Source organism: Muntiacus reevesi, chromosome 17, assembly GCF_963930625.1.
Source record: "Muntiacus reevesi chromosome 17, mMunRee1.1, whole genome shotgun sequence".
NCBI lineage: Eukaryota > Metazoa > Chordata > Mammalia > Artiodactyla > Cervidae > Muntiacus > Muntiacus reevesi.
The window spans coordinates 23143421-23169435 of NC_089265.1; the positions used below are offsets into that span (position 1 = coordinate 23143421).

Here is a 26015-nt window from a genome sequence, read left to right on the forward strand (position 1 = left end):
AAAATAAGAGCCTGAGAGTATTAAGTGTCCAGAAAAAGAGTGCTGATCCTCCAGCACTCAGCCCTTTCCAAGTGACAGATTAAATCCGAAAAGTGTGCCTGCAACTGGAATTATATAATTGGACTAAAAGATAAGGCAATGGTTTGGTTGTCAAATATGTAGATAATTCTAAAGGAAGTGATACCTTTTTGAGCACTGGGATATTATTTGTTACATGGTTTAAGGTGGGATAAACAGAGATTTTCATCTACAACATTTTTTTTTTAATTTAGCACACACAAATATGTAGTCTATGTATTTACCCAAATGTTTGCCTTTGTACGCACATTATAATAAATGCCTAGTATGTCACATCCTACTCTTAATGCTTCCTATCTTTTAACCCATCCTCAAAGCATCCCTTGGTGGTAGGTGCTGTAATTGTCCTAATTTTTGAAATGGGGAAACTGAAGCACAGAAGAATTAAGGAATTTAACCCAAGGTCACATGGCTGGCTATAAGATAGGATTTTTTTCATAACTGCCAAATTGTTTTGTAAAAAAAAAAAAAAAAGAAAGACATGATTTTATGATTCACGTATCCTTGTTTTTATTTTTATTTAAGCATAAATGTTGAAAATATTTCCTGTGAAGCCTAAGAATCCCTGATTGTGGAAGCGCCTCACCAGCACTGTTACCTGTAAAGAAAAGAAAAGTATGAAAGAACCATCTGGTTGAGTCTACAAATTTAGAACCATCACATCCAGCAGAAGACCCAGGATGGATCTGCACCAAAGCGCCACCATCTCTTTCCTTGAGAAATGGTATTCAGATAAGTCACCGTCTGGCTGCAGGAGACATTATAATGTCAGGAAAAAACTGAAGTTGATTCGAATCCTAGGCCTTTTCCTGGGCCTGGTAGCCATTAGCACTGTCCCGTTTTCAATCCGTGCCTTTTCTGAGACAGAGACCCAGAGCACAGGAGAGGTCGGCGGTGCAAGTGGCCCCGGGGCAGCACGCGGTTACCACGAAAGAACTCTCTTAGATTTAAATGACAAGATTCGAGATGATACTCCACAGCCAGCTCTTTCTCAGGAAGGCATATCTGAGAATAGTACAGATCATGCCCAAGGAGACTACCCCAGAGACATCTTTTCCCTCGAGCAGCGAAGAAAAGGCGCCATCATTCTCCATGTCATTGGGATGATCTACATGTTCATAGCCTTAGCCATTGTCTGTGATGAGTTCTTTGTTCCCTCATTGACTGTCATCACCGAAAAACTGGGCATCTCTGATGATGTGGCTGGAGCCACTTTTATGGCTGCCGGGGGCTCAGCGCCAGAGCTTTTCACGTCTCTCATAGGGGTGTTTATTGCTCACAGCAATGTTGGCATCGGCACAATCGTGGGCTCAGCCGTGTTCAATATCCTTTTTGTCATTGGCATGTGTGCTCTGTTTTCCAGAGAAATCTTAAACCTGACTTGGTGGCCGCTCTTTCGGGATGTGTCCTTCTACATCATTGACTTAATCATGCTGATCATATTTTTCCTGGATAACTTTATCATGTGGTGGGAGAGCTTGCTTCTCTTGACAGCTTACTTTGGCTATGTGGTTTTCATGAAATTCAACGTCCAAGTAGAAAGATGGGTGAAGCAAATGATAAATCGCAACAAAGTCGTCAAGGTGACAGCGCCAGAGGCCCAACCAAAGGTTGGTGGCAGTGGTTGTTTATTTAAAGTTCTTCTTGGCCATAGCTCTGAATTCTTAGCTTTTGAGATCTGCCACTTTTTTAATCAGGTGGCGTTGGGGGCTGTAATGGATAGCAGGGTACTTTCTGCAGTTCTTTGGTAGCCAGACTAACATCGCAGTGGGAAAAATTTGGGGGTACTCTGGAGAATGTCTACTAAATTCTCAAGCTGTTTGCCTCAGAGTAAAACATTTGTAAATATAGGTTACATAAGCTTCCCAGAGAAGACTCGGCAGTTATTTGTCTCTTATTTTGTGCAAGGAGGCATAGCAATTTTTGGAGCAGTTTTATTTTCATGGGAAAGTATGTGTGTGTGCTTTACACATTGCAGGACTTTTTCTATTTAAATGAACAGATGACAGTTATCATGAACCATCTCTTTAAAGGTGCTTAGCAAAGAAAGTGTGTTTGTGTCACCAAATATGAACCTGTAAGTCAGCAGCCTAGAGCCTTGCACGATTGGTCATTCAAGTGGGTCATGGCCATGCTTCTTGATCCACACAGTGATGCTTCAGACCACTCAACCAGACCCCGATCAGGATCCATGAGAGTCAGTGGCAAGCCATGCTGCCTGCCTCTGTAGCTCGATGGCCCATTTTGCACACCATGTTAAACGTGACCCAAAATATTTTCTAGAGTAGGACTTGAGGGGGTTTTAAAGACAACAGTGGTCATCCTACCACTTAAGTAGCAAGTAAACTGGTTAAGAACTTAGAAGAAATTTATCTGAAAAAATATAGGTTAATTTTAAAAAATAATCAGTAATGTTGACTAATGGGAAAATTAGTAAAATTTTGTTAAGTAGAGTGATGCAGTTCTGATTTATATCCTAACACTGGAATGTCGTCTCAGATTGTGATTTTAAACAGAAAACCAAAATACATATGCAGACTTTTCATTCTGGCATCTGAGGAAATTCTCATGTATGCAGAAAACAGATGTTAAGCGGAGGGTGAGATGTTTTGTCCAGAGTAAAGAAAAAAATTATATTAATTTAGCATAATTCCTCTATGTTCAAGTTTCATGACCATCTATAATTTTTGTAGCAGCCATGAAACAGAAGCAAAGTGCAGACAAAAAAACTACTAGTGATATTTCTATTTATTCTATGCAAAAGATAAATATTCTGGAACATATTTTTTCTTTCTTTTTTTTTGGAATGTATTTTTTCTAACCTATCACTCAGTGCATGGGTATTTGTTAGAAACTGTAGTAAGAAAAAAAAAAACCATGGCAAATAATATTCAGATGTGATACTAGTCTGTATCCTTAAGGGCATAAGATAGGGTCATCACTGGAGCCCCCTCCCTGGTCTAATTTTGTAGCCTGAAAGATGATCCCTCAAACTATCTTCTCAAAACTGACTGCACGTTTAAGTGGTTTGCATTAGTAGTCTATGTGTTTATTCCAATTAGAATGCTGAACAGTTGCCAAGGGAAAGAGATTTTTTAGAGGCAAGGAAATGATTTGGTGCCTTATAAATATCCTGGGCCCATCAAGGATAAAAAGTCTTTTTGAGAACTCAGTACTTTTCATTTTGTTACGGCACAGTGGAACTTCATTAACTTAGACACAGAACTCGGCTAAAGGTTATATTGGCAACAAGTATGAAAAAGGAATTTGCAGAGTGGTCCAATAATGTATTGAAGATTGCAGGAGTATTTTGTATTCTGCTAGGAAGGGAGAAGCTGGTTTTGTGCATTTAGTAATAACTTTTAAAATGTGGTCTACAGACAGTTTTTAATAAATTGTGTCACTCATTAAATCAGCTCTTGAAGGATTTTTACCCTACTATATTAGATGACTGTCATGTCATTTTTATGGTAATTTAAAAGTCAATAACTTAGGCTGACATTCCTTAAAGTTATTTATATCCATAATTTTTGCTATGCTTAATATTGTGCATCTAAAAAATTTTGGAATTCTGGACTTACCTAATTAAAAAAGAAAGCAGTTTATATTCACGACTATATCTCCTGTTTCTGATTTATCCCAAAAATATGTTCATTGTATTGTTTTCCTTTGAGCACCAAATAGTTTTAGTTGTTTCATTGAATGATTATCATTTATTTTGGCATTCAGAAACTAGATTGAACTATAAATTATCATGGGACCAGAATCTTTTAACATTGCTATGTCTTGTTTGGTATAGTAGAACACAGATATTTTTAGGTGGACCAATACATAATGATGTGTGATTTCCTTCACGAAATTTCACCTTGCCAATTTCACTTTTAAATTTTGTTGAAAAAAGTTTTTTTTACCAGTCGGTCTTTATCAGATGCCTGATTTCAGAATTTTGTGGAAATTTTGCACTCTGAGCACTGAACAGGTGTCTCAAGGAGAGATGGGTTCTTGAGCTTGGTGCTGTTGTCCTCTGATCTAAAAAGTTGATTTCTGGCTGTATACCCCACCCTCCTTTCCTACCTAAGTCAGTGCTTGTAACATCTTCAGAACACTCAGAGAAAGACCCCAAGCCAAAGACATTCCTTGATGGAGTCTTCATAGAGAGGAATGTGCTATACAAGAATTTAGGAAGCAAAATACTAAGCCTGTTTTTAGGCAAGGCTACCTCATTGTTTTATTTATGCAGTTATAGAGCAGGGGAGTATGGGAAAGTGAAGGAAACATATTTAGATATTTTTATACAAGTCATCATGGTTCTTCCTGGAAACTCATCAATTCTGCTGAGCTATAGGCAGTGAAATATCTATGAAACTACTTGCTTCATGAACAAGTTGAAAAATCTTCATTTGGTTTCATTATTGATGATGAGAAATGAAAAAATAGAAAATGTGAACGTTTTTCTCCTAGTTAAATAATAGTTTCCCATTTTATTTAACTATTCCACCTGGTGTGTGGCTTTTTAACTTGATTTTTTTATTACATCTTTTAGTGATAATATCATCCTTTAAAAACATACCATTTAGTGTCATGACATGGTAAAGAGACCCTGGACTTTGATTCAGGGAAGAAAGGTTTTAACTCGGGCGTGTAATAAGCCTTGTAACCTCAGAGAAATCACATAAACTCACTGAGCCTCAGTTTCCTAATTAGGAAAATGAAAATAATAATACCTGCTTCATAAAGTTGGAAAAATTGTTAAATGAAGAAATGAATATTAAGCCTCTAACATAGTCCTTGGCAAATGTGGGTTGTTCAGTAAGTGTTGGTTTCCTTTCTTTCATCTTTTGTTCTTAAGTGGAAAGTGAATCAGAATAAATTACTTCAAATTTGAGCATTTCAAAATATTTCTTGAACATTATAGTTCATGCCAGTGAATCATCAAGTTATGCAGGCCATTGTCTCTCTTAGGGGCATGTGATATTATTCATATTATTATATTTATAAGCTTAATTTCATATACAGTGAATATATGCAGGGAAGATATTATAAACTCCAAGGAAACCTTCAAATACCTTTGCTGTCCTGAAAGTTTATTTTGTATAATTTTACTTGCAATAAGTAGGCCATTGACTGTGGTTTTGATATATCTATGCTAAGCAGAAATTTTTTAAGTGTATTTTTATTTATAAATGACCGGGACCCTCTTCTAAAAACCTCTCCGTGGCTGGTTAGGAATTAATTTGAATCCTGCAGGATGTGAAGCTGTGGACTTTCAGGGCATCTGGTGTGTTTTACTGTGTGCCTGGCTTGGCTGCTGAGGTCCGTTGATCTGCTATGGTGCTAGGCTGTCATTGGCCTAGAAAGCAGCTGTCCATGGTATTTAACTTCTTCTTAGACTTGGCACTGTAATCTGACAGCAAGTCAACCCAGTTCAAATGAAGGGAATGGTCTAAATAAAGATGCTTAAAGCTGGATAGTTGAAGGCAGGCTACTTAGTAATGTAGGTGTGCCTTGCTTTATTCATTTTGTATGTTCCTGAAAAGTTGCTTGCCACCAGAGTGTTTGCAGTGCAAATTGTTGTAACGATAATGGGAAAATCGAAATGGAGTATTATAAATATTCTTCATAAAGTAAAATGTTTCTGATAAGATACTAAACCATAAATAATTATATAAATACAAATGTATAGTTCCAAGCTTTCCTGAGGCAAAGAATATATTATAAATTCAACTTTTGTTCACCCTCCATACCCAGCAAATAAATTAAGTAAATTAGTATACAGATTTCAAAGAAGGCAAGGTAAGCTCGTCCTTGTAATGAGCAAATATTACTTGATAGACTTGGAAACTCTTTGTCCTCAAAGAAAGAAAACATAGGCGCTAAGCTTCTTAACCCTCTAGAAACCTGTGATTGCAGTGTTCTTTTGAGTTCCTGGACCCAATTCAAATGTGTGGGGGTGGGGTTGGGGCTGCTTCCCACATAACACCAACGAATTCTCGGACACCAGCAGGGTGGCCAAGAATTTAACTCAATTCTGACACTGTCTGCCCAGAGATAGCGTCAGCTTTCTTCAGGTTATGGGTTCAGTCCTATAAGACTGCCCACTCCACCCCCACTTCAGAAGCAAGTCACCAGTCCAGGTTGTTACCTGTACTTCTGACTGACTCTAAGTCAGAGGTTCCAGTGATGCCTCCTCGGGGTCAATGAATTTGCTAGAGGATCTCACAAATCTAAGAGAAACGTTTCCTTGTTAGATCACTGGTTTATTGTAAACCAGTGATTGACTCAGGGGCAGCCAGCTGAGTCACGCAGAAGGCAGGGAACCTCCTCCAGGCGCCTCTCTCCCAGCGCCTCCAGGCGCTCACCCACTCCCGAAGCTCTCTGAACTCTGTCGTTGGATCAGGAAGATCCCCTGGAGGAGGGCATGGCCGCTCACTTCAGTATTCTTGCCTAGAGAATCCCATGGGCAGAGGTGGGCTACAGTCCGTAGGGTTGCAAAGAGTCGAACACTGCTGAAGCGACATATCACATATGCACCGTGGAGACTTCATTACGTGGGCATAGTTGATCAGGTCATCGACAGTTGGCAATTGATTTGCCCTCCAGCCCATCTTGGGCTTCCCTGCTGACTCAGCGGTTAAGTATCTGCCTGCAATGCAGGAGACCTGGGTTCAATCCCTGAGTCAGGAAGATCCCCTGGAGAAGGAATGGCAACCCACTCCAGTATTCTTGTCTAGAGAATTCCATGGACAGAGGAGCCTGGTGGGCTACATCCATGGGGTCACAAAGAGTCAGACACAACTGAGCGACTGACACCTCACACCAGTAGGTAGGAGGTGCTATCTATCTCTCCAACCCATCTGTCCTTGCTGGAAGGGAGTGGGACTGAAAATTCCAACTTTTAATTATCCATTGGCTCTAGCAACCAGCCCCAATCCTTAGGTGCTTTCTGAAAGTTGCCTCATTAACATAATGGAAGACATCTGTATCACTCTCCCCACGTAGGAAATTCCAGGGGTTTTGAGAACCATGAACTGGGAACTGGGAACAAAGACCAAATATATATGAGAAATGTATTTTGGTCATCTTCATGACCAAATATATATTTCTTATAAATCACAGTATCACAAGTCTGTTTGTTGATCTAGGAATATAGCATGGTGCCCTTTCCCTTGTTTGTTCCCTCTACTTAGGTTAAAGCAAACCCTTCAGGTACTGCATGTGATTCAGAGAGTGAAGGAGGCCCTTGGAGAGACTCAGAAAGTCCAGTGGATTTTTATTGACAAAGGGCAGGTTGCACATATCTGTTCCCCTTGCTATGCTGGTTTCTCCAGCAAAAAAGGATCTATACTTTGTGTATCCTGACAATGTTGAGAGCTAGGAGTTATCACCACTTCCCTTCCTACTTTCTTCCTTTCTCCTTTTCCCTTCCCTTCTCCCTATCTCATTCACTTTTTCTTTTCTTTGTTTTGTTTTGGTAGAACCAGATAATTTGTATTTTAACATTAGCAAGGAATGAGATTAAGTCGCTCCATGAGGCATCAAGAACATCTTTTTAGACAAGTCTCTAGTAACAGCATATAGCAGCATTTTGTTGTTAATTCAGTTTGGCAATCATTGTCTTTCAGCTGGAACATTTAGTTTACCTACATTGATTGTGATTACTATTACATTTCAGTTCTTTGCTATCATGCTATTCTGTACTTTCTATTTGTTCTGATCTGTTTCTTTTCATAATTTTTTCTCCTTTTTGGGGGGGATTTTTTTTCTAAGTCTGTTTTTCCCGTTAGTAGTTTGGAATTTATACATCCCATTTCTATTCTTTTAGTGTTTACCCTAAATTTTTTAATGAATATATTTAACTCAAAAAGCTAGTATCTTTATATTCCTGCTAAACATCCTAAGGGACTTACAACCTTTTAACTCAGTCAATTCTCCTCCATTGTAAATAATTTGAAGTCTACAATCAAAGGTCTACCTTGGTGTTTCATAACAGTTTTATCGAAGTATAGCCTTCACATTTTTAATCCTACAAATTAGACATTATGCCATCAATGTTTCTAGATGTATCTCCATTTTTACTAGTTTTTCTTGTCCCTTCTTTTCTCATCGTAGTTTTCTCTATGGTTTTTTCCTGTACTGATTTGCTGTCTTTATAAAGGTCCTTTAGCAAGAATCTGTTAATAGTATCTGCTAATTTTTATTTGCTCACAAATCTGTTTTACACTTTTGTTCTTGAAGGATAGCTTTGGTGGGTAGAAAGTTATTTTCCCATTCCACTTTGAAATAGTAATAATAATTTCACTGCCTCTGACTTCCCTTTTTGCCATTGAAGACTGCTGCTGGTGTGAACGTCGCTCCTTTGTAAGAAGTTTGTTCTTTTTGACTACCTTATAAGGTTCTTCTCTTTGTTTTTGGTGTTCAGCATATTCTTGATGCTGTCAGGTGTGATTTTCTCACTTATTTATCCCCATTGTGATTCGTTAGACTTCCTGAATTTGAGGATTTAGTGCCTTCCACCAGTTTGGCCTCTATCTCATTTAGAATTCTGATTGGATATAGATTGTACCATCTCAGCCTTCCTCCATGTCTTTCAACTATTCATTTTTTTCTGTGTTCTTCTTTCTGATCATTTCTTTATATCGGCATTCTACTTTCTGATTTTCTCTTCACTTTTATCTAACCTGAATCTATTTAGTTTCTGATTGTTATTATTATATTTTTCCTTTCTAGAAGGTTTTTGTGGCTCAGTTTCACCACTGGCAGGTTGATTTTCATTGTTTCTTCTTCCTTTGTTATTTAATGCCCTCTTTTAGTTTTCTAAACATACTAAATATATTTTAATTCATAATTGGCATTTCTAGTGTTAGTATCCTTGCAGGTCTAGTTGTGTTGTTTTATGTTTCATGTGGGGTTGTTTCTTTATATATTTAATGATTGCTTTTAAAACTTTGAACTTCTGTTTTTTGGGACTTGACCTGTGGAGCGACACTGAAGTCTGGATTCTAAGTGTTTCCCCACAGAGAGGACTCGTTTGCTTCTCTTTCAAGGGCCTGGGAACTCAAGCAAACTGGAATCATTCTAACCTGAATGTTTAACTTTTTTTACCCAGGTAATGTGAATTCAGACTGCAAATCCAGGAATGAGCCCATGGTTGGAAATTCTTAAAGGAGACTTTTTTTTTCCTTCTGTACCACTTAAAACCAAGACCAAAATAGGCATATTCTACTATGTCCCTTTGGTAGGCAGATTTTTTTTCCCCTCATTCACCCACTAAGAGTGTCAACCCTTCAGGGTTTCTAGTTCATTGGGAGTGGAGGTCTCCCACTGGGGGTGGAGGGAGGATGTCCCTACTCCCTATCAGGCCTCGTGTTCATAGCTTCTACAATCCACATCTCTAGCCACTGGGGAACAGCAAATACTGCTTCCTCACCTAATATAGATGGGGAATTTTAAAATACATAAAATATAATATCTAACCTATGTTATATATTAATATATAATTCATTAGATACATATAATATACATACACCTAGTATAATTTGAGGTATATATACTGAAAATGGTTTCTCTGAATGTTTAATCTGTCATATTACCAAAAATGTGTTTTAGGCATTGGATTTGTCAAATGATAGTACATATAGCAAGGGATGCTAATACGTATTTTATTTTATTTTTTTATTTTTTTATTTTTTTATTTTTCAGTGGGTTTTGTCATACGCTAATACATATTTTAATTGTATACTTTCAGAATGTTTAATCTGACATTGTATATAATAAGGCTCCATATCCACAAAAGATCCTACCAATGGCAAATTTTGAGTCAAATCTAAAGGGCAATTCTAACAGAAAGTTTAAGTTGTAGATTTGTTTTTTAAATAATATTTTTGCCAGATACTTAAAGTAATATATTCATCATATAGGATTATAAAAACACATCAATATACAAAAAAGAAAATTTTAAATAGCCTCTAATCTCTTCATTGCACCATCCAGAAATAACCATGCACATTTTTGCATTTATTCGTCCAGATTTTTCTCACACACACACATACTGTCACATATGCACATACACACATATATACCTAGATAAGTTGAAATGATATTGATATGTACAACTTTAAGCTTACATTGACTATATACCATTTTAGTATTTTTTAACTTGGTTTATTATGAGCATTTCCTCATATCATTAAATATTTTTCAAAAACATTGTTCACTATTTAGCATTATCATAAAATAGAAAGTTATTTTCATATTATATTTCACTACTATAAAAGACACAGCCTTACACATGAATTTTTTATTTTGGAGAAGCAGAAATTCTGAGACAAAGTTTACAAGCTTTTTAAAGTTCCTGCTTGGTTGCTACATCTTTGGTAGTGTTGACTATTACCATTCTTAATGTTCACCAATTTCATAGGTAAAACAACATTTCATTGTTTTATGCATTTCTTTGATTAATTGGGAGGTTGCAAATATGTTTTTTGAGAATTAAAATTTTCACTTAAGGATTGCCCAATTTCCTATGTGTCTTTTGCATCATTTTTAAAGTTTGCTGTGATAACTCAAAGATCTCTTACAAACATATACTGAGAGTCACTAATTTGGCCTCATCCCTCCCCACATTTCCACACCTAAATCAAGGCAGGAAGTTGCTGCAGTTTTTGTTTTAAAGGATGAATTATTCTGAAGAGGGAGGCCTTGTGGCCCAGAGTTAAGAAATGATGTTCCCAGGGATTGGTATGTGGCCCTGGTCACGTGACCTCAGTGGATCCTGTACCTCCTCGGACCCTATCTCCAAATCTGGAAAATAAGAGATTTGACCCTCATCACCTAAAAGATTACTTTAGCCTGTCATTTCTGTTCTCAGAGGCTCTCATCTTTACAACGTGAAATACTCTAACCTTGCGAAAGTGCCAATCTAACACATTTACCTAAAACAGAGGAACAGATTCTCACCATACCCATAGCACCAAACTCTTTTCCTAACTTGGCTTTCTTGTAGTATTTTCACTCAAATGATTTAATTGACTTGGCTAAACGGTCATTTTTGCTTAAGCATTACTGTGGGAGGCTGGTCTCCCAGGCAGACAGGAGAACAACTTGCACGGGAGAACATTGTCTAAAGTTTACCGCAGGACTCTACACCTCCTCGCCTTTGTGGCTTCTGGCAGTGGAAACCCTTGGTGGCAGTTGCATGTGTGTCCCTGGGTCACTGGTCTCTCCTGATCTCCCCAAAGTCGAAAAAGAGAGATCTGTAAACTGGACATGCGCTGAAAGATACTACGTCCTTACCACATCAATATTCTGAAACAGATACCATCTCCATCTGCAGGGTAGGAACCTGAGAACCGGAAAACATAAATGACTGCCTAAGGTCCAAATTTAGAGGTGTTAAACCACATTTAACATGACTGAGCATGCACACCTGTCTGACTCCTAAATGCATGCTGGTTCTCTTAGTGCTTCCCTCTGGGCAGTTGGGAATGAAGACAAAGCAGATCTCCAAATGAGATGCACATCTCATATTGTGTGTGTGTGTGTGTGCACGCGCACTAAGTCACTTCAGTCATGTCTGACTCTTTGCGACCCCATGTACAGTAGCCTGCCAGGCTCCTCTGTCCATGGAATTCTCCAGGCAAGAATACTGGAGTGGGTTGCCATTCCCTTCTCCAGGGGATCTTCCTGACCCATGGATTGAACCCAGGTCTCCTGCATTGCAGGCAGGTTCTTTACCATCTGAGCCACCAGGGAAGCTGCTCTGTTAAGTGACTTTCAAATATTTTTTAGCACAACCCCCACTAAAAAACATATTTTACATCTTGACTCAGTATATACACACACCCATGCACATACACATACATATGTATATGTTTACATATGCATATAAAAATAAAATCTAAGTGGGACGCAGTTTTTTATATATTGTATTTTCTATTCTACTACAAATACTAGTTTCAACCCTAAAGTAGTTTCATGACTCACCAATGGGTTGTGACGTAAGTTTTTAAAAATACCATGTTGAGAAATTCCTATTTGCTCGTTTTTCTTAGTGGGGCTGCCCTGTAAGGACATCTCTCTGATCAAGGGGGCAAGTGGGGACAGAAATCCAGACATCACTCTACTGGACAAGCTGCGTGCTGTGGTGTGGGACTGTGGCTGGCCAGAGGACAGGGTACCTTTTCTTAATTCCACAAAGGTAGCCCTTTATGCTGGAGGTGTCTTTGCTCCTCACCCGCTCTGGCTCTGACGCTGACTGATTGCAGGGTAAGGAAGGTGCAGATCAAAGCTTGATGTGCTTGCTCCCTGAGCCTCAGCTCATCCTTGGTTCCCAATGAGCTTTGTCATCAGGTGGAAAAGAAATGTGGACGAAACAGGCATGAAATCAGAGAGAAGCAGAACTTGACGAGATAGCCGAAGCTGCATTTCAATTAGGTTGGTTACCTTTTTGTGAAGGATTGGATTTGTAAACCAAATGATGCAGGCAGAGTTCGTGTCCTGGTAAAAGCTGATGGGTTTGGAAAAGGTCTGGGCACCAGATTATATTAATGCTATGTTTACAGCTTTAAAGGATGCACTCAGAATCTTGGATTGGCAGGAAGCAAGCCTGGAGGGCTGGTGTCCCCTTCATCCCCAAACACTGGCTGTCTAACCTTGGTCCAGGTGCTTTGCCCCAAGCATCTCCTGTGAAAATGAAGGGGCTACCTTAGCTCCACGGTCCCCATGAGCTCTGATACTCTAAGCATCTTCGTTAATGGGAAAGAAGTATACATCCGTAATTATGGACTGACCTACCAAAGGGGTGGTGAGGTCATGAAGCCCTGAACTTATCACCTTCAGAGTCCTTTTCCAAATAAGAAAACCAATTAAAGGAGATTAACCCTTTGAAGGGGTAATGCGGGCTTCTTCACCCGTCCATAGGATGCTCTTAGAAAGGGTTGAAGTTGCTGGTGCTATGTAAATAACTTTCTCTTTTACTGCTTGATGGACTTTGAGTTGGGCAGACAGGTTTCCCCTTCAGCAGCCCAATTCCTCCCACTTAAACTGTCTTCTGTTGACCTAACCACTCGTAGGCTGAGTCAGTTTCATTTTTCCCTGATACCTGATAGCAATGAAAAGATGTTGAACCACTTTTGTTATTATAGGTGTGTGGTAGGCACTGAACATTGGTGCATGCGTTCCAGGAATCTGAGACTTTGTTTCCTGAAAGGGAGGATGACAGTTAAGGGTTAACATGATAGAATTATTATTTAAGACTGAGAGTGTGACCCTCCTTACTGTGTGATCTTGAGCAAGTTACTGAACCTCTCTGGGCTTATGTTTGTTTATCTATAAATTAAGAAAAATAATAGGCTTTCCCTCAGAGGGAGGCTATGAATTTTTATGCAATTGCACAGGAAAAGTGATTAACAGAATATGGTCCCACCCAGCCACGTATATTCTACTCCTGGTCTCTTTTCCTCTGAGTCCCTCCCATTTGCTGTTAGCCTGTTCTCCCTGAGGCCTGTCATTTTGGGACCTTGCCTCAGCCTCTAGGCCCTCTTCTCTCTGCCTCACAAGCAGCCAGATGAAGGAGCAATTCTCCCACTAATCCCTAACTAATAGTCAAATCTTCAGTGTTCGGACTTGAACCTGCTTTCCCTCTGTTCTTGCAGAGGATTAAGAGAGAAGCAGTTTCCCTGTTATGAAACTGAACCTCACTCAACCACGAAATTCTCTTGAGCCCTCCTGTCACTGCCCTGTAAATGTATTTACTCTTTTCTTATAGACATCATCAGTATTTAACCTCAGCTTGTCACATCTCCATCCAATCGTGGCTGGGCCTTATGTTTGCCAGCATCTGAGTTTTCTGCCTTGGATCAAATTACTCTTCTTGACTCTAGAACTAACCAATCCCATATGCAGTACTTCAAGTATACAAAGAAAGAGGGCACTGAATACCCTTTGGAAAGTTACTAATGGTGGTGGTGAGTGTTCGTGATTAGAAAAAAAAAAAAGCCTGGGCTTAAATCAATCACAAAACTTAGTGGCTTATGTATTAAAGTCAAGGAACAAACAACAAATACCCAGCTTAAACAATTCAGTGGACATTCTCTAGTCCCCTCAGGTTGGAAGTATAGGTGTCAGGGCAGGTAAGGGACCTCAATTCTGAAAGCCATATCATTCCAGCTGTGGCCTCGAAATAGTCATCCTTACCTGGTAACATTGTATAATGTTTCTCTGTTGACTTTTTTTTTATAAGTTTTTTGATATATAATTCACTTATCATAGAATTAACCGTGTGTGCAGTTTACTGGTTTTTTTGTATGTTCACAGAGTTACAAAATCATCACCACTAATTTTAGAACATCTTCATCACAGCCAAAAAGGAACCCTGTATCTATCATTCCTCATCCCTCTTCACATCCCCGCCCCTGGTAGCCACCAGGGTTCTTTCTGTTGCTATAGATTTGCCTATTGTGGACATTTCATATCAGTGAGAGTCACATAGCATATGGCCTTTTGTGTCTAGCTTCTTTCACTTGGCATAACATTTTCAAAGTTCATCCATGTTGTTGCCTTTTTATGGCCAAATGTTCCATTGTATGGATATACTATATTTTGTTTATCCATTCATCAGCTGATGGACATTTGGCTTACTTCCACTTTTTTGCCATTATAAGTAATGGTGCTGTGAATATTTGCTTACAAGTTTTTCTGTGGATATATGGTTTCAATTCTCCTTGGTATACATTTAGGGGTAGAATTGGTATTTCCTGTGTTCACTGTATGTTTAACATTTTAAGGAACTGCCAAACTGTTTTCTAAAGAGGCTGTACCATTTTGCATTCCTACCAGCAGTGTATGAAGGTCCCAATTTCCCTCCATCTTTGCCAACATTTACTATTACATGTCTTGTTGGTTATACCCATCCTAGTGGATGTGGGGGCTTCCCAGGTAGTGCTGGTGGTAAAGAATCCACCTGCCAATGCAAGAGACACAGGAAAGACAGGTTCGATCCCTGGGTTGGGAAGATCCCCTGGAGAAGGAAATGGCTACTCACTCCAGTACTCTTGCCTGGAAAATCCCATGGACAGAGGAGCCTGGCAGGCTACAGTCCATGGGGTCGCAACGAGTCAGACACAGCTTAGCCACTAAACAACAACAAAGTGGTTGCAGAGTAGCATCTCAACAATGACAAAGTGGATGTGGAGTGGTATCTCATCATGATTTTGATTTGCATTTTCTCAAAGGACAATGATGTTAAACATCTTTTTATGAGCTTCTTGGCTACTTGTATATCTTCTTTGGGGAAATGTCTGTTCACATCCTTTGCTTACTTAAAAATTGGGTTATTTGCCTAACTGCTGAGTCTGAGTTCTTTATATATTCTGGATGCAAGTCCCCTTACCATATATGTGATCGTAAATTTCTTCTGTTCTGTGGAATAAGGAATATGCTGCGTGGATGGAATATGCTTCTAGACTGGGACCAGTTCTATGCTGTCGCATATTGTTTGCCCGGCATCAACTTAGTGATTTGGAACCTTGGATCAACCCTAAAGCTGCCTGTTCCCCTAAGTTAGTCTTGGGAAAAGCTTGATCCCCTTGAAGCTAAGGACTGGAGGAGGATTTAGGGGTCATTTGGGGTTCAGGACTTGTTGATTATAGAGAACCTGGGAACATGAATCTACTTGAACACTGGACTGAGGATGTTTGTTGTCTAGTTGCTACATCACCCTTTTTAAGCTACTCCTGATCCTTCTCTGTATTATCTAAGAGAGTTTCTTGTTATCAAATCCCTTTCCCAACATATTATCCAGGAGCCTTGTCAGGAAAGCAGTCCTTCATTCTCAGATGTGAACTTTGGTTACATGTTGTTTGAACCTTGGCACTTAGCTTTAGACATCTTGGTTGGGGGCCAATCCTGCCCATCTACCCACTCTGTCCCAAAACCTATAACTTTTCCCACTCCAGGTCCTGGGAGCATTTGCATCCATTTTGAACAAAGCTTTATAAGTATTTGGAGCTGCATACAGTAAATAATAATAATACTAGTAATGCTCTACTTTGTCATTGCCTAGCATGAATTGTAATTGCACAAACCTAATTAATGAGCACACTCTGAGGGTAAACAGAACTTGGCCATGTAATCCTGCTGTGTACAAAAATGTGCAATTGATTCAAAGCTCCAGTGGTTTTCAGGGGGTCCAGGAAACATCCCCTCTCTTCCTGCTAGCTTGCTTCAGCTGCACAATGACTGCTTGCTTGGTGGATGGAGTCTGGGGGCCGTGAACAAGAGGCTGATTTATTTAAATAGGTTCAGATGTGACAGGCTGCTCGTTTGATGCTTACTTTGAAGGGCCATCACAAATCTGTTTGATGCTTACTTTGAAGGGCCATCGCAAATCTGCTGTTTTCTGCTGCCTTTTATTTGAAGTACAATTAAGTAGATAGCCACAAATAGCTCTGACCTTGAAAGTCTAAGTGAAGGTGAGAAGTGAGAACAGGCTTAGGAAGCATATGTTTTGGCATCTTAATGCTCTGCAAGTCACAGACACTTAAGAAAAATAAATAGAACAGGATAAGATAGTGTTGTGCTTTAGGAAGAAGAATTGAAATGCCCTGGGAAGTAGCACCACATGCTTTACTGGTGGATAATCAAAAACTGTGCTAAAAATTAATCCAGCTCTATCTCATTTCACTGTGTGGCTCTGGGAGACCAGCCCCAAGTGAGTGGTATTGCCAGTGATGCTTAGCCCATGATCACCTTGGATTTGAGTCTCTGCCAAGGGCCTCTCCTGAGCACTGTCTGCTTCCTCTCAGCATCCCCAATACATGCTTTAGGTTATTTGTTTTTAGTAAAATTGCTTATAGTCTCATATGACCGTTTCAGTTCAGGTTCTTGCAAATGTGAATCACAGGATGGACCCATAGTTGAATAGCTTGTTTTGGATATGATCAGCATGGAGCTTCTCAGTGAAATTCTTAAGGTCCTCAGAGTTGGGTTATAGAGGTTTAAAGAGGTTTTTTTTTTAAGCCACCTAAAAAAAAATAATATTAAGGATTTTGTGTTCCATGAACACCCCTTCTCTCTCTTTATCCTTAACCTGACCCAGCAGTTAAAAAATGCTTTTCTGAGTATCTTTCTGACTCATTGGATGGTCATTGTTAAATTTTAGTTTTTATATATCTATTTTAAAAATATTTTTATGTTCCTACTACCTCATTAAATGCTCTGACATTTCATGAGTTGTATGTGTTTATCTGTCCCCAGTTTTCTACATCAAAAAATGAAAGCAGATGGCTTTTCTGTTGTCTCATAGGATAGTGTGATAATTAATGAGGGGATATCTGAGCTCACGTTCGAATGAAACCACAGACATAAAGAGACAGTGGCAAGTGCTAACTGAGAATATTAAAAAATGGGATTAGAGTGATTTCAAGCACATTTTTAGTGTAGGGTTCAAATAAATTGTCTTTATAGAGGGAATTGCTTGAATGTGAACATCCTGAAAAAATGTTCATGAAGTCAGCTTGAGAGATCAATAAAGCACTTTCTGACAATCTATATTTATATATAATTGCAATCCCATAAACTTCCACTTATCTGGAAGTTCAGTATCTAGATGTCCATAACAGAGCCAAGATCCAAAGTCAAAAGGACTTTTGAGCAACCAAATACCAATTTTGAGCAACTCAAATACTTTTGAGATACCAGAAGATTCATGTTCTATTTTCAGACACTTAATCATAAAAGGGTTTCTTGAGACTCTTTATAAGTCTGTTTATTTTATCATATACAAAATTCAAATAAGTTAAGTTGCCTGATTTTCCAGCCATGAAGAATTTAGAAGTAGCAAATGGGAACTGTTTGGGGAAGGGGCTGGGCAGAGTTCTGAGTTGGGCTAGACTCCTGTGTACACAATGATAGCCGTGTCTGTCCTATGCTAAGTTGCGTCAGTCATGTCCAACTCTTTGCGACCCCCTGGACTGTAGCCTGCCAGGTTCCTCTGTCCATCAGATTCTCCAGGCAAGAATACTGGACTGGGTTGCCATTTCCTCCTCCAGGGGATCTTCCTAACCCAGGGACTGAACCCACGTCTGTTACATCGACCTGCATTGACAGGAAGACTTTTTACCCCTACTACCACCAGGGAAACCAGATAGCCAAGTCTGCTACTGGCCTATTCAGTGTTTCTAAGCAGGTTAAAAAAGGCTGCCTGCTCTGAGCAGACCTAATAGAAAAGCATACATACCCCTCCAGCATACAGCTCTATAGGTGCAGGACTTGATGAACAGAAGACATGTTTGTGCAAAGAGAAAGGTGCCATCTCCTCTGGGTAGGCAGGACCCCCAGGTAGGCAGTGCCTCCCAGGACTCGGGGCCTCTCTTACTCCTCAGCCACGTGGCTCCAGGCTGTACACATATAAAAGGCGTATGTTGCCTCACAGGACTTCCCAGGTGGTGCGGTGGTAGAGAATCCACCTGACAGTGTAGGAGATACAAGAGACACAGGTTCCATCCCTGAGTCGGAAAGATCCCCTGGAGAAGGAAATGGTGACCCACTCCAGTATTCTTGCCTGGAGAATTCCATGGACAGAGGAGCTTGGTGGGGCTACAGTCCACGGGGTCACCAAGAGTCAGACATGACTCAGCGGGCACGCGCGCACACACACACACACACACACACACACACACACACACACACATACACATGCTGCTCTGTAGATCACATCAGTATGACGGAACAGAAGAACTACAAAACCATACAGAAATAGATCCATTGGGAGTAACTGCAATTCCAAAACAGAGTGCTTCACCTTTTCATGACAGCTGTGGTTGTGAAAGTGTTATGACAATGAGGATAATACCTGCAGAAACATTGAGAGAGTCTGAGTCATGTTCAGTGAGCCTTGTGCTAGACCCTTTAGAGCTTTCATGACGGGTTGTAGGGTAGGAGAGGGATGTCCTACATATTTATGTGACTGTTGGCATGACTGAGGTTGATGATGATGGCAGCCTGGCCAGTGTGGTCACAACAGAGGCACTGAAAAGTGATCATATTCTGGATCTCTCTCGAGGATAGAGTTAACAGCACTTGCTAATGGATTAGATGCAGGGTATGATAAAAAAGAGAGAGAGAAATCAAAGCTGATACCAAAACTTTTGGCCTAAGTAACTGGATGAATGGAACTGCCATTTATTGAGATGGAAAGACTTCAAAGGAGCAGATTTCAAGTGGAAGATAGGAGTTAAACTTTGGATTTAAGTCTGTGGTTTAAATGGTTAAATTAAACACTAAATGGTGTGTTGAGTAGGCAGTTAGAAATGAGTCGGGAATTCAGATTAGAAATACAAGTTCAGAAAGCATAAGACTCTAGATAGTGTGTAAAGCCATGGGACTGAAGAAAATCACCTGGGAGTGAATGTATATAAGGAGAAGAGGGTAAAGACTTGAGTCTTGCAGTTTGCAGCATTGAAATGGGAGGAAAAGGAGGAGGAGCCAGCAAAGGAGCCTGGGAAGTGGCAGCCAGGGAGGAAAGAAGAAAACCTGGAGAATGTGGAAATCAGGTGAAGAATGCATTTCAAAGAAAAGAAAGTGATCACATCATTTGGTGACCGAGTAGGGTGAAGACAGAGAACCGAACATCAGATTTAGCCTTGAGGAGGTCACTGGTCATTTGACAAGACCAGGTTTAGTGCAGCGAATAGGGTGAAAACCAGGGTAAAGTGGGTTCAAGGAATGGGCAAGTAGGAATTAGAGATACCTGTGAAAAAGTAAAAGTGAAGTCGCTCAGTTGTATCCGACTCATTGTGACCCCATGGACTGTGGTCTACCAGGCTCCTCCGTCCATTGGATTTTCCAGGCAAGAATACTGGAGTGGGTTGCCATTTCCTTCTCCAGGAGATCTTCCCAACCCAGGGATTGAACCCTGGTCTCCCGCACTGTAGGCAGATGCTTTACCGTCTGAGCCACCAGAGAAGTCAAGATACCTGTAAAGGGGAACAAATAAATGAGTGCAAGCCAGGAGAAAATTTCAGTTTAAGAGTTGTCTTAGGTGGAAGAAAGAACAGCACATTTGTGTGGTCGTAGCAATGACATAGCAAAGCGGGGAGATTGGAAGATGCAAAAAGGGGAAGATTGTTGTGGCCATGCCCCTAAGTGGGGAAGGGATAGGAGATTCTGGGTACAAATGGGAGGGTTGAGTTAGTAAGCAGGGAAGCCAGGTAATGGCACAGCTGCAGGTAATGGGTGAGTATGTCGGAGAGATTTGTGGATGTTCTTTGTTTCGGTTTTCTCAGGAAAATCGGAAGCAACAGAGTTCCAAAATTTGATTGAAAAATGCTCTGATGAGTAATAAAAATCATCTGTCGATCATACAGATATTCAACAAAGTGAAGTTGCGTGACTCAGACTGAGTTACAAAAATCTGTCCTGCTTGGGAAGCCAAGAAGCAGAGTGATTAACATTAACCCATCTTATTTTTAAAAGACGACTTTTTTTTTTTTAACTACAGGGTCTAGCAGGGCATTTATCTGCAGTTCAGTGGCCTAAAGGGTGACTTTCTCACTCCCTCGGGAGCCCGAGCTATGCCAGTACATGGTTTATGGTAGAAATATAGAAGTCAGTGAAATAGAAGCTTTATCAGGACAGGAATTTATTTTGTTCACACTCGAATCCCTATTACACAGGAGTGTACTGGCAAATAATAGGTGCTCAGTAAACAATTATTGAATGAATTATTGATGGCAAACCAAGGGCAACCAAAGTATTTTTCACTTAAAAGGATGGTTCCCAATTATTTTAAGTGATCTGTTGCTACATTCTCAATTTTTCATCTTTCAAGCGAGAGTGTCCATATGGTTGCATTGCTGCCTTTTTTTTTCCTCCAAACACTTTATTCTGGAGAACTGACTGCAGAATATTGCTTATAGCTCTGTTTTTATGGGATAATTTCAGAGGCTTTTACTACATAAATTCACTTTGCAGTTGAAAAGCTGGCAGAATCTCTGTGCAGAATGAAAATCTGCTCTCTGATCTTATCTGGTCCAATCTCATTATTAAATGGTTATGGAGATCATAGAGTTTAATGGGTAAAACGCCGGGCACCATCTGTTGGCATGTTGGACACCTACACCGAGAAACCAGATATGGTTGTGGAATTTCAAAACAAGGTCCTCTGATATTTGAGTTATGCCAACTTGCTACCATATGGCAGGCATAGTAAGAAAGACTCAGAAGCTAAGTGGAAGTGTTATGCTTTATATTCCAGGTCTAAGTGCCTGTTTATAGTTGTGTTTTGTTTGGTTTTCTTGCTAAACAGTAGGACCTCCAAGTAAGCTCATTGTTCTTGATTTCTCTTTGCTCGACAAGATGAGCATCTTCACATAAATCAGTGCACTGCATATTGATCGCTATCTTGACACAAAATAACTGCGCAAGCACTTTTTGCAGTCTCTCCCAGGAGCCTCCGAGGAAAGGTGCATTGCAGGATGGGGTAAGCTAGTGAGGCAAGGTGAAAAGATGATTTTTACCGCAGTGGAACAAGAGGATGTATTATAGTTGCAGCTTACCTTATCAGCAGGAATTATCAATGAACCCCAGTGATTGGTAAGGTGTAAAATAACTGTCTTGAGGTATTGGATTGTGGTGCTCTTTAAGAGGAATCACCTTCCCTACTGAAAACAAACCAAGCCTGACAGGGGTCTCCCCTCCCCTTGGACCCTCAGGCACACAATCCAACCCCATTGAACAACCAACAAGAAGTGCACTACTCCCATAGGAAATTTCAGTCCCAAAGACCAACAGAAGGAAACCATATTCTCTTGTTCCTTTTTAGCAAGGAGAATTTATTTTCCAAATCATGTTATATTCTAACTCTTAGGTTTATTTGTTTTTCATTGAAGACTGATGGGAACAATCTAGGAAAGGTAAGAATTTCACATGAAATAGTCCCAATTGCAAGTCCAGTACAGTCTTCTGACTCTGCCAAGAGGTTGCTTATGGTTGTTCTTTCCCTCCCTCTTCCAGAGGAAGGCTTGGGTCATGTTCATGGGGATGAGCAAAGGGTGACAGGGTCTGGGGTCTGATGGGCCCTCCCTGTGTCTGTCTTCTTTACCAACTTATTTCAGGCAAAAGGCTAGACTTAACTCCATGGGCAAGTCATAGGTTATTTTCTTTCATGCTCTATAAACTAATTCTTCCTGTATTTGATATTGAAATTACCCTAACATAAACACGGTGGTGAAATCTCAAGTTTCTCCGGTATATCTAGATCTTTGTCAAGATCTTTACTGGGTTGTATGTGATTTTAAAAGACTAAAAAAAATCCCATTGGCATATGGGGGTATTTGGGATTATTTCTTTATTTCAGTTCTGAGTTTTCACCTTTCCTTCAAGCTGTTTTTAGACTATCAAAAGGTTGTTTCTGTTTTGTATCCATTTTCTGACCAAGAAAAAAACAACATTAGGTGATCATTATTTAAAGCAAGGAGGAGGAAGAGGAAGAAGGGGAGGAGAAGAGGCAGAAGAAGCCAAATAAGAGAAATTACTCTAGAATTTTTTCCTTTTTTCTTTGTAACTAAATTTATGAATCAGTGAAGTTTTCTAAGTATTGATAATTTTTTAATGCCACCATTTATTTTGCAACCATGCTTAGTTCTGTCCAAAATCCTCAATTTTATCAGCATACAGTGTGCTAAATGCATGACAGACCCTTGCTTGCCTCTTGGGGTACAAAGATAAATGAGACACAACCCTTGCCTTCAAAGAATTTACAGTTTACCGTCATTTGGCCTGTCAGTTGTTCCAGTTGTGAGCTGGCAAATTGAGTACATTGACTGCAGTATTTTGAGGTAAGCATTTCTTTCTTTTCTTTTTTCTTTTTTGGCCATACTGTGTAACTTGTGGAATCTCAGTTCCCTGACCAGAAATTGAACCCAGATCCTCACAGAGCCCTAACCATGGGACTGCTAGGGAATCACCTTTTTTTTTCTTTTTTTTCATTTCTGTTTCTAGAGGTTGCAGTGGAAGCCTGAGGCATGGATTCCAAGCTCTGGTTTTAGACATTTATGATACCATTGCCCTCTCCCCTCGCAGTTTCCCCTGAACTGGTACTTTTTCTAGGAGGACTTTAGAAAGATGGTCTTTCTCTGCCTGAAATGAACACATTTGAGTCAAGACCTCTTTCAAAGAGCCTAAGTCTGAAATAAAACCAGAAAAACAAAAAATAAAAATCTGGTTTTCTAGTTCCGGAATAATCTGGAACTCCAGTATAATCTTTGGTGTTTGCCAAAGGTAAATTGTTGTTCTGTCGCTAAGTCGTGTCCGACTCTTTGCAGCCCCATGGACTGCAGCACGCCAGGATTCCCTGTCCTTGACTATCTCCCGGAGCTTGCTCAAACTCGGGTCCGTTGAGTCGGTGATGTTATCCAACCATCTCATCCTGTATTCGCCCCTGGTAAATTAGTTATCACCTAGTAACATTCTTGCCCAAACTAAGAGCCTAGCTGTGGCATTCTGTGCCTGGACTCCTGATCTGTGTAAACTGGGAGATAATAAATGGATCTTTTTGTAAGCCTTGACATTTGTGGAAATGTGTTATACTGCAGTAGAAAACTAATCTACCCGTGATAGCAACATGATATAAAGAGCTATCCAGAAATACTGGAATATCGATAGCTAGATTTTGAGTATTTTCAAAGAATCACCACAGAACATTTAAGCCCATGATTTCCCTCTTCTTGGAAATGCTTTGGAATTTTCTTTTTCTCTTTGTTTCTATAGTTCAAAAAAGGCCTCCTCTACAGAAGGACACATCCATTTGTTTAGGGATTTATGCATCCAATATGTATTATATATCAACTGTGTATGTGCCTGGCACTCAGGTGGGCATTTGGAGGTGAAATCTGACTGAAGCATGGCCCTTGCACACCAGGAGCTTACACAGACATGAAAGCAGATCCTTGCGTGTAGTTTGGATTCTCAAGTTTGAAGGTTATAGCTGATGACACGGTGCACAGGAACCAGGTAGCATTTGCCTCAGTGAATTTGCCACGGGCAGGAGCCTGGCTCTCGGCCCGGTGGACTCATAACCCTGATTGTAATGGCCCATTGCAAAGGGATTGTCTCTTGGAGGTGGACTTACATCGCCCAAGCTCATTATGACTGCTCTCTATTAATACAAATCCAATTAGAGCCCATTAAAATACAATGAGAGCAGCATCTCTAAAATCGAAAGGAAAGCCCAAATCAACAAATCAGTGCCTTATTATCCCCCAGTAGACAAGTACTTGGAAAACCAAATTATCGTAATCAGGGCGACAATATATCAATTTAAAATGAGGAATTAAACTGTCAAGTTGACTGGTCTGACATGGCCTCTGTCTGGATAATAAAATGGGAAGTCAGGTGATAGCATCACCATGGATTCAATAAGTATTGCTTTGCAAAAACGCTTGACAGACTCTTGGCGCAGCCGGGAGGACCTTACCGAGCAAAGAGAAACACTTGCTCGGCCAAGATTTCTCTACCCTTGAGAGCCCTTGGACAGGCCTGGCCAACTCCATCTCACTGCACTACTTCAGCCTCTATGTGCTATACCTGACCACCTGTTCACACTATATCTTCATAACAGGGTACAATATAGACTGTTAAGTATCTTCTTAGTTACAGTCACTTTCAATTCTCCTTCTTTAAGGTTACTCCCAAATCGTTTTGTTTTGAATTTGGGATTTTCCTGCACTTTTTACTCCCACATGACAGACAGTCCTCTGGCTTTATGTTCACAGAGGGCTAATCAGTACAAGTGCTGTTGTAGATGGGTACAGAGGGTTCTATAGAAACTTGGGACCAAAAGAAGCTAACATTTACTGAATTCCTACTAAGGACCAAATACTGTGACAAGCATTCTACATGCATCACTCGTGGGATAACCCCATTGTGTAGTAATTGGGGATTAAGGAACTTGCTCATAGTTATAGAACAAGAAGCAGGGCCAAGGTTTAAGCTCAGGGCATCTGAGCCCAGAGCTTATGTTCTTAACTGTGTCCCTTTAGTCTTTTAGTCCTCATATCCACTCCGAATGATGCAGAGGTATATTCATCTGGGCTCAGTTGCAGAAAATAGAGGCCACTCTATTATTTTAAAGAGAGAGAAGGTTTTCATGGGGGACCTAGGTGCTTATGGAAATCACTGGGAGGGTGGGAGGAGCAGGCTGCACTTCTAGGAATGACTCCCAGAACCCCTCGGTAAGACTGGTCTGCCCAGAGAGCTGCTGTATCTGCCACAGTCAGGAAGGTGAGCAATCAAGAAGCCAGCATGGGAACTGGTGCATTCTGCAACAAGTCACCAGTGCCCACGTCTCATTCAGTACTTATGATCCTAGTCATTAAATACCACAGGCTAATAAAAAGAATTCTCCCCATGATTTCCAGGAGAAAGAGCAGAAGTAGCAATAAGATAGCCTCTCACTTCCACCTTCTCAGTGTTGTGTGAGTCTCTGCTCAGCTAAACCCCAATAGCACCCAGTACCCTAGCTGCAAGGGAGGCTGGACATGTTGTTTCTGACCTCTGCAGCTCAGGAAGGCATACTAGAAGGAACCAGTGGGACAGATGCTGAATGCCAGTCCCTGTGTCACTGCAGAGTCCCAGGCTCAGAGGGACATGTGCCTCAAGTCACATGATGAGAGAGATGGCTGGCCAGGCTCTCACTGAATTTGTCACACTCTAAACTCTGTGTTCCCTGTCCTCTCCACTGCCTAACTCAGCCTAGTAAGGGAATGAGTGCTTATGAGGGCTTCTTCTTGGAGAACCTGGATTTTGAAGGAGCGTGACTGTGGTTCTGGGAAGGTAGGCAGTAGGGCAGGGTCCTTGGAGGCATGTGAATCCTTCCTCCTAATCTGCCACTTTGACCCCTTTTTCAGAATCAGAGGAATCAGTGCTCTGGCTGACCGTGG

At 40.4% G+C, this 26015-nt stretch overlaps 1 protein-coding gene across 2 annotated transcripts in view; it reads left to right on the forward strand.

Annotated features, from left to right (window-relative positions):
* The first annotated feature begins 758 nt into the window (after positions 1-758).
* The window catches only part of SLC24A2 (solute carrier family 24 member 2), a 268489-nt gene continuing 243232 nt past the window's right edge, over positions 759-26015 (forward strand). For both annotated transcript variants that reach the window (XM_065908195.1, XM_065908196.1), the window contains exon 1: positions 759-1688. In XM_065908195.1, the coding sequence (XP_065764267.1) occupies positions 759-1688 (930 nt within the window). The remainder of the gene's footprint in view (positions 1689-26015) is intronic.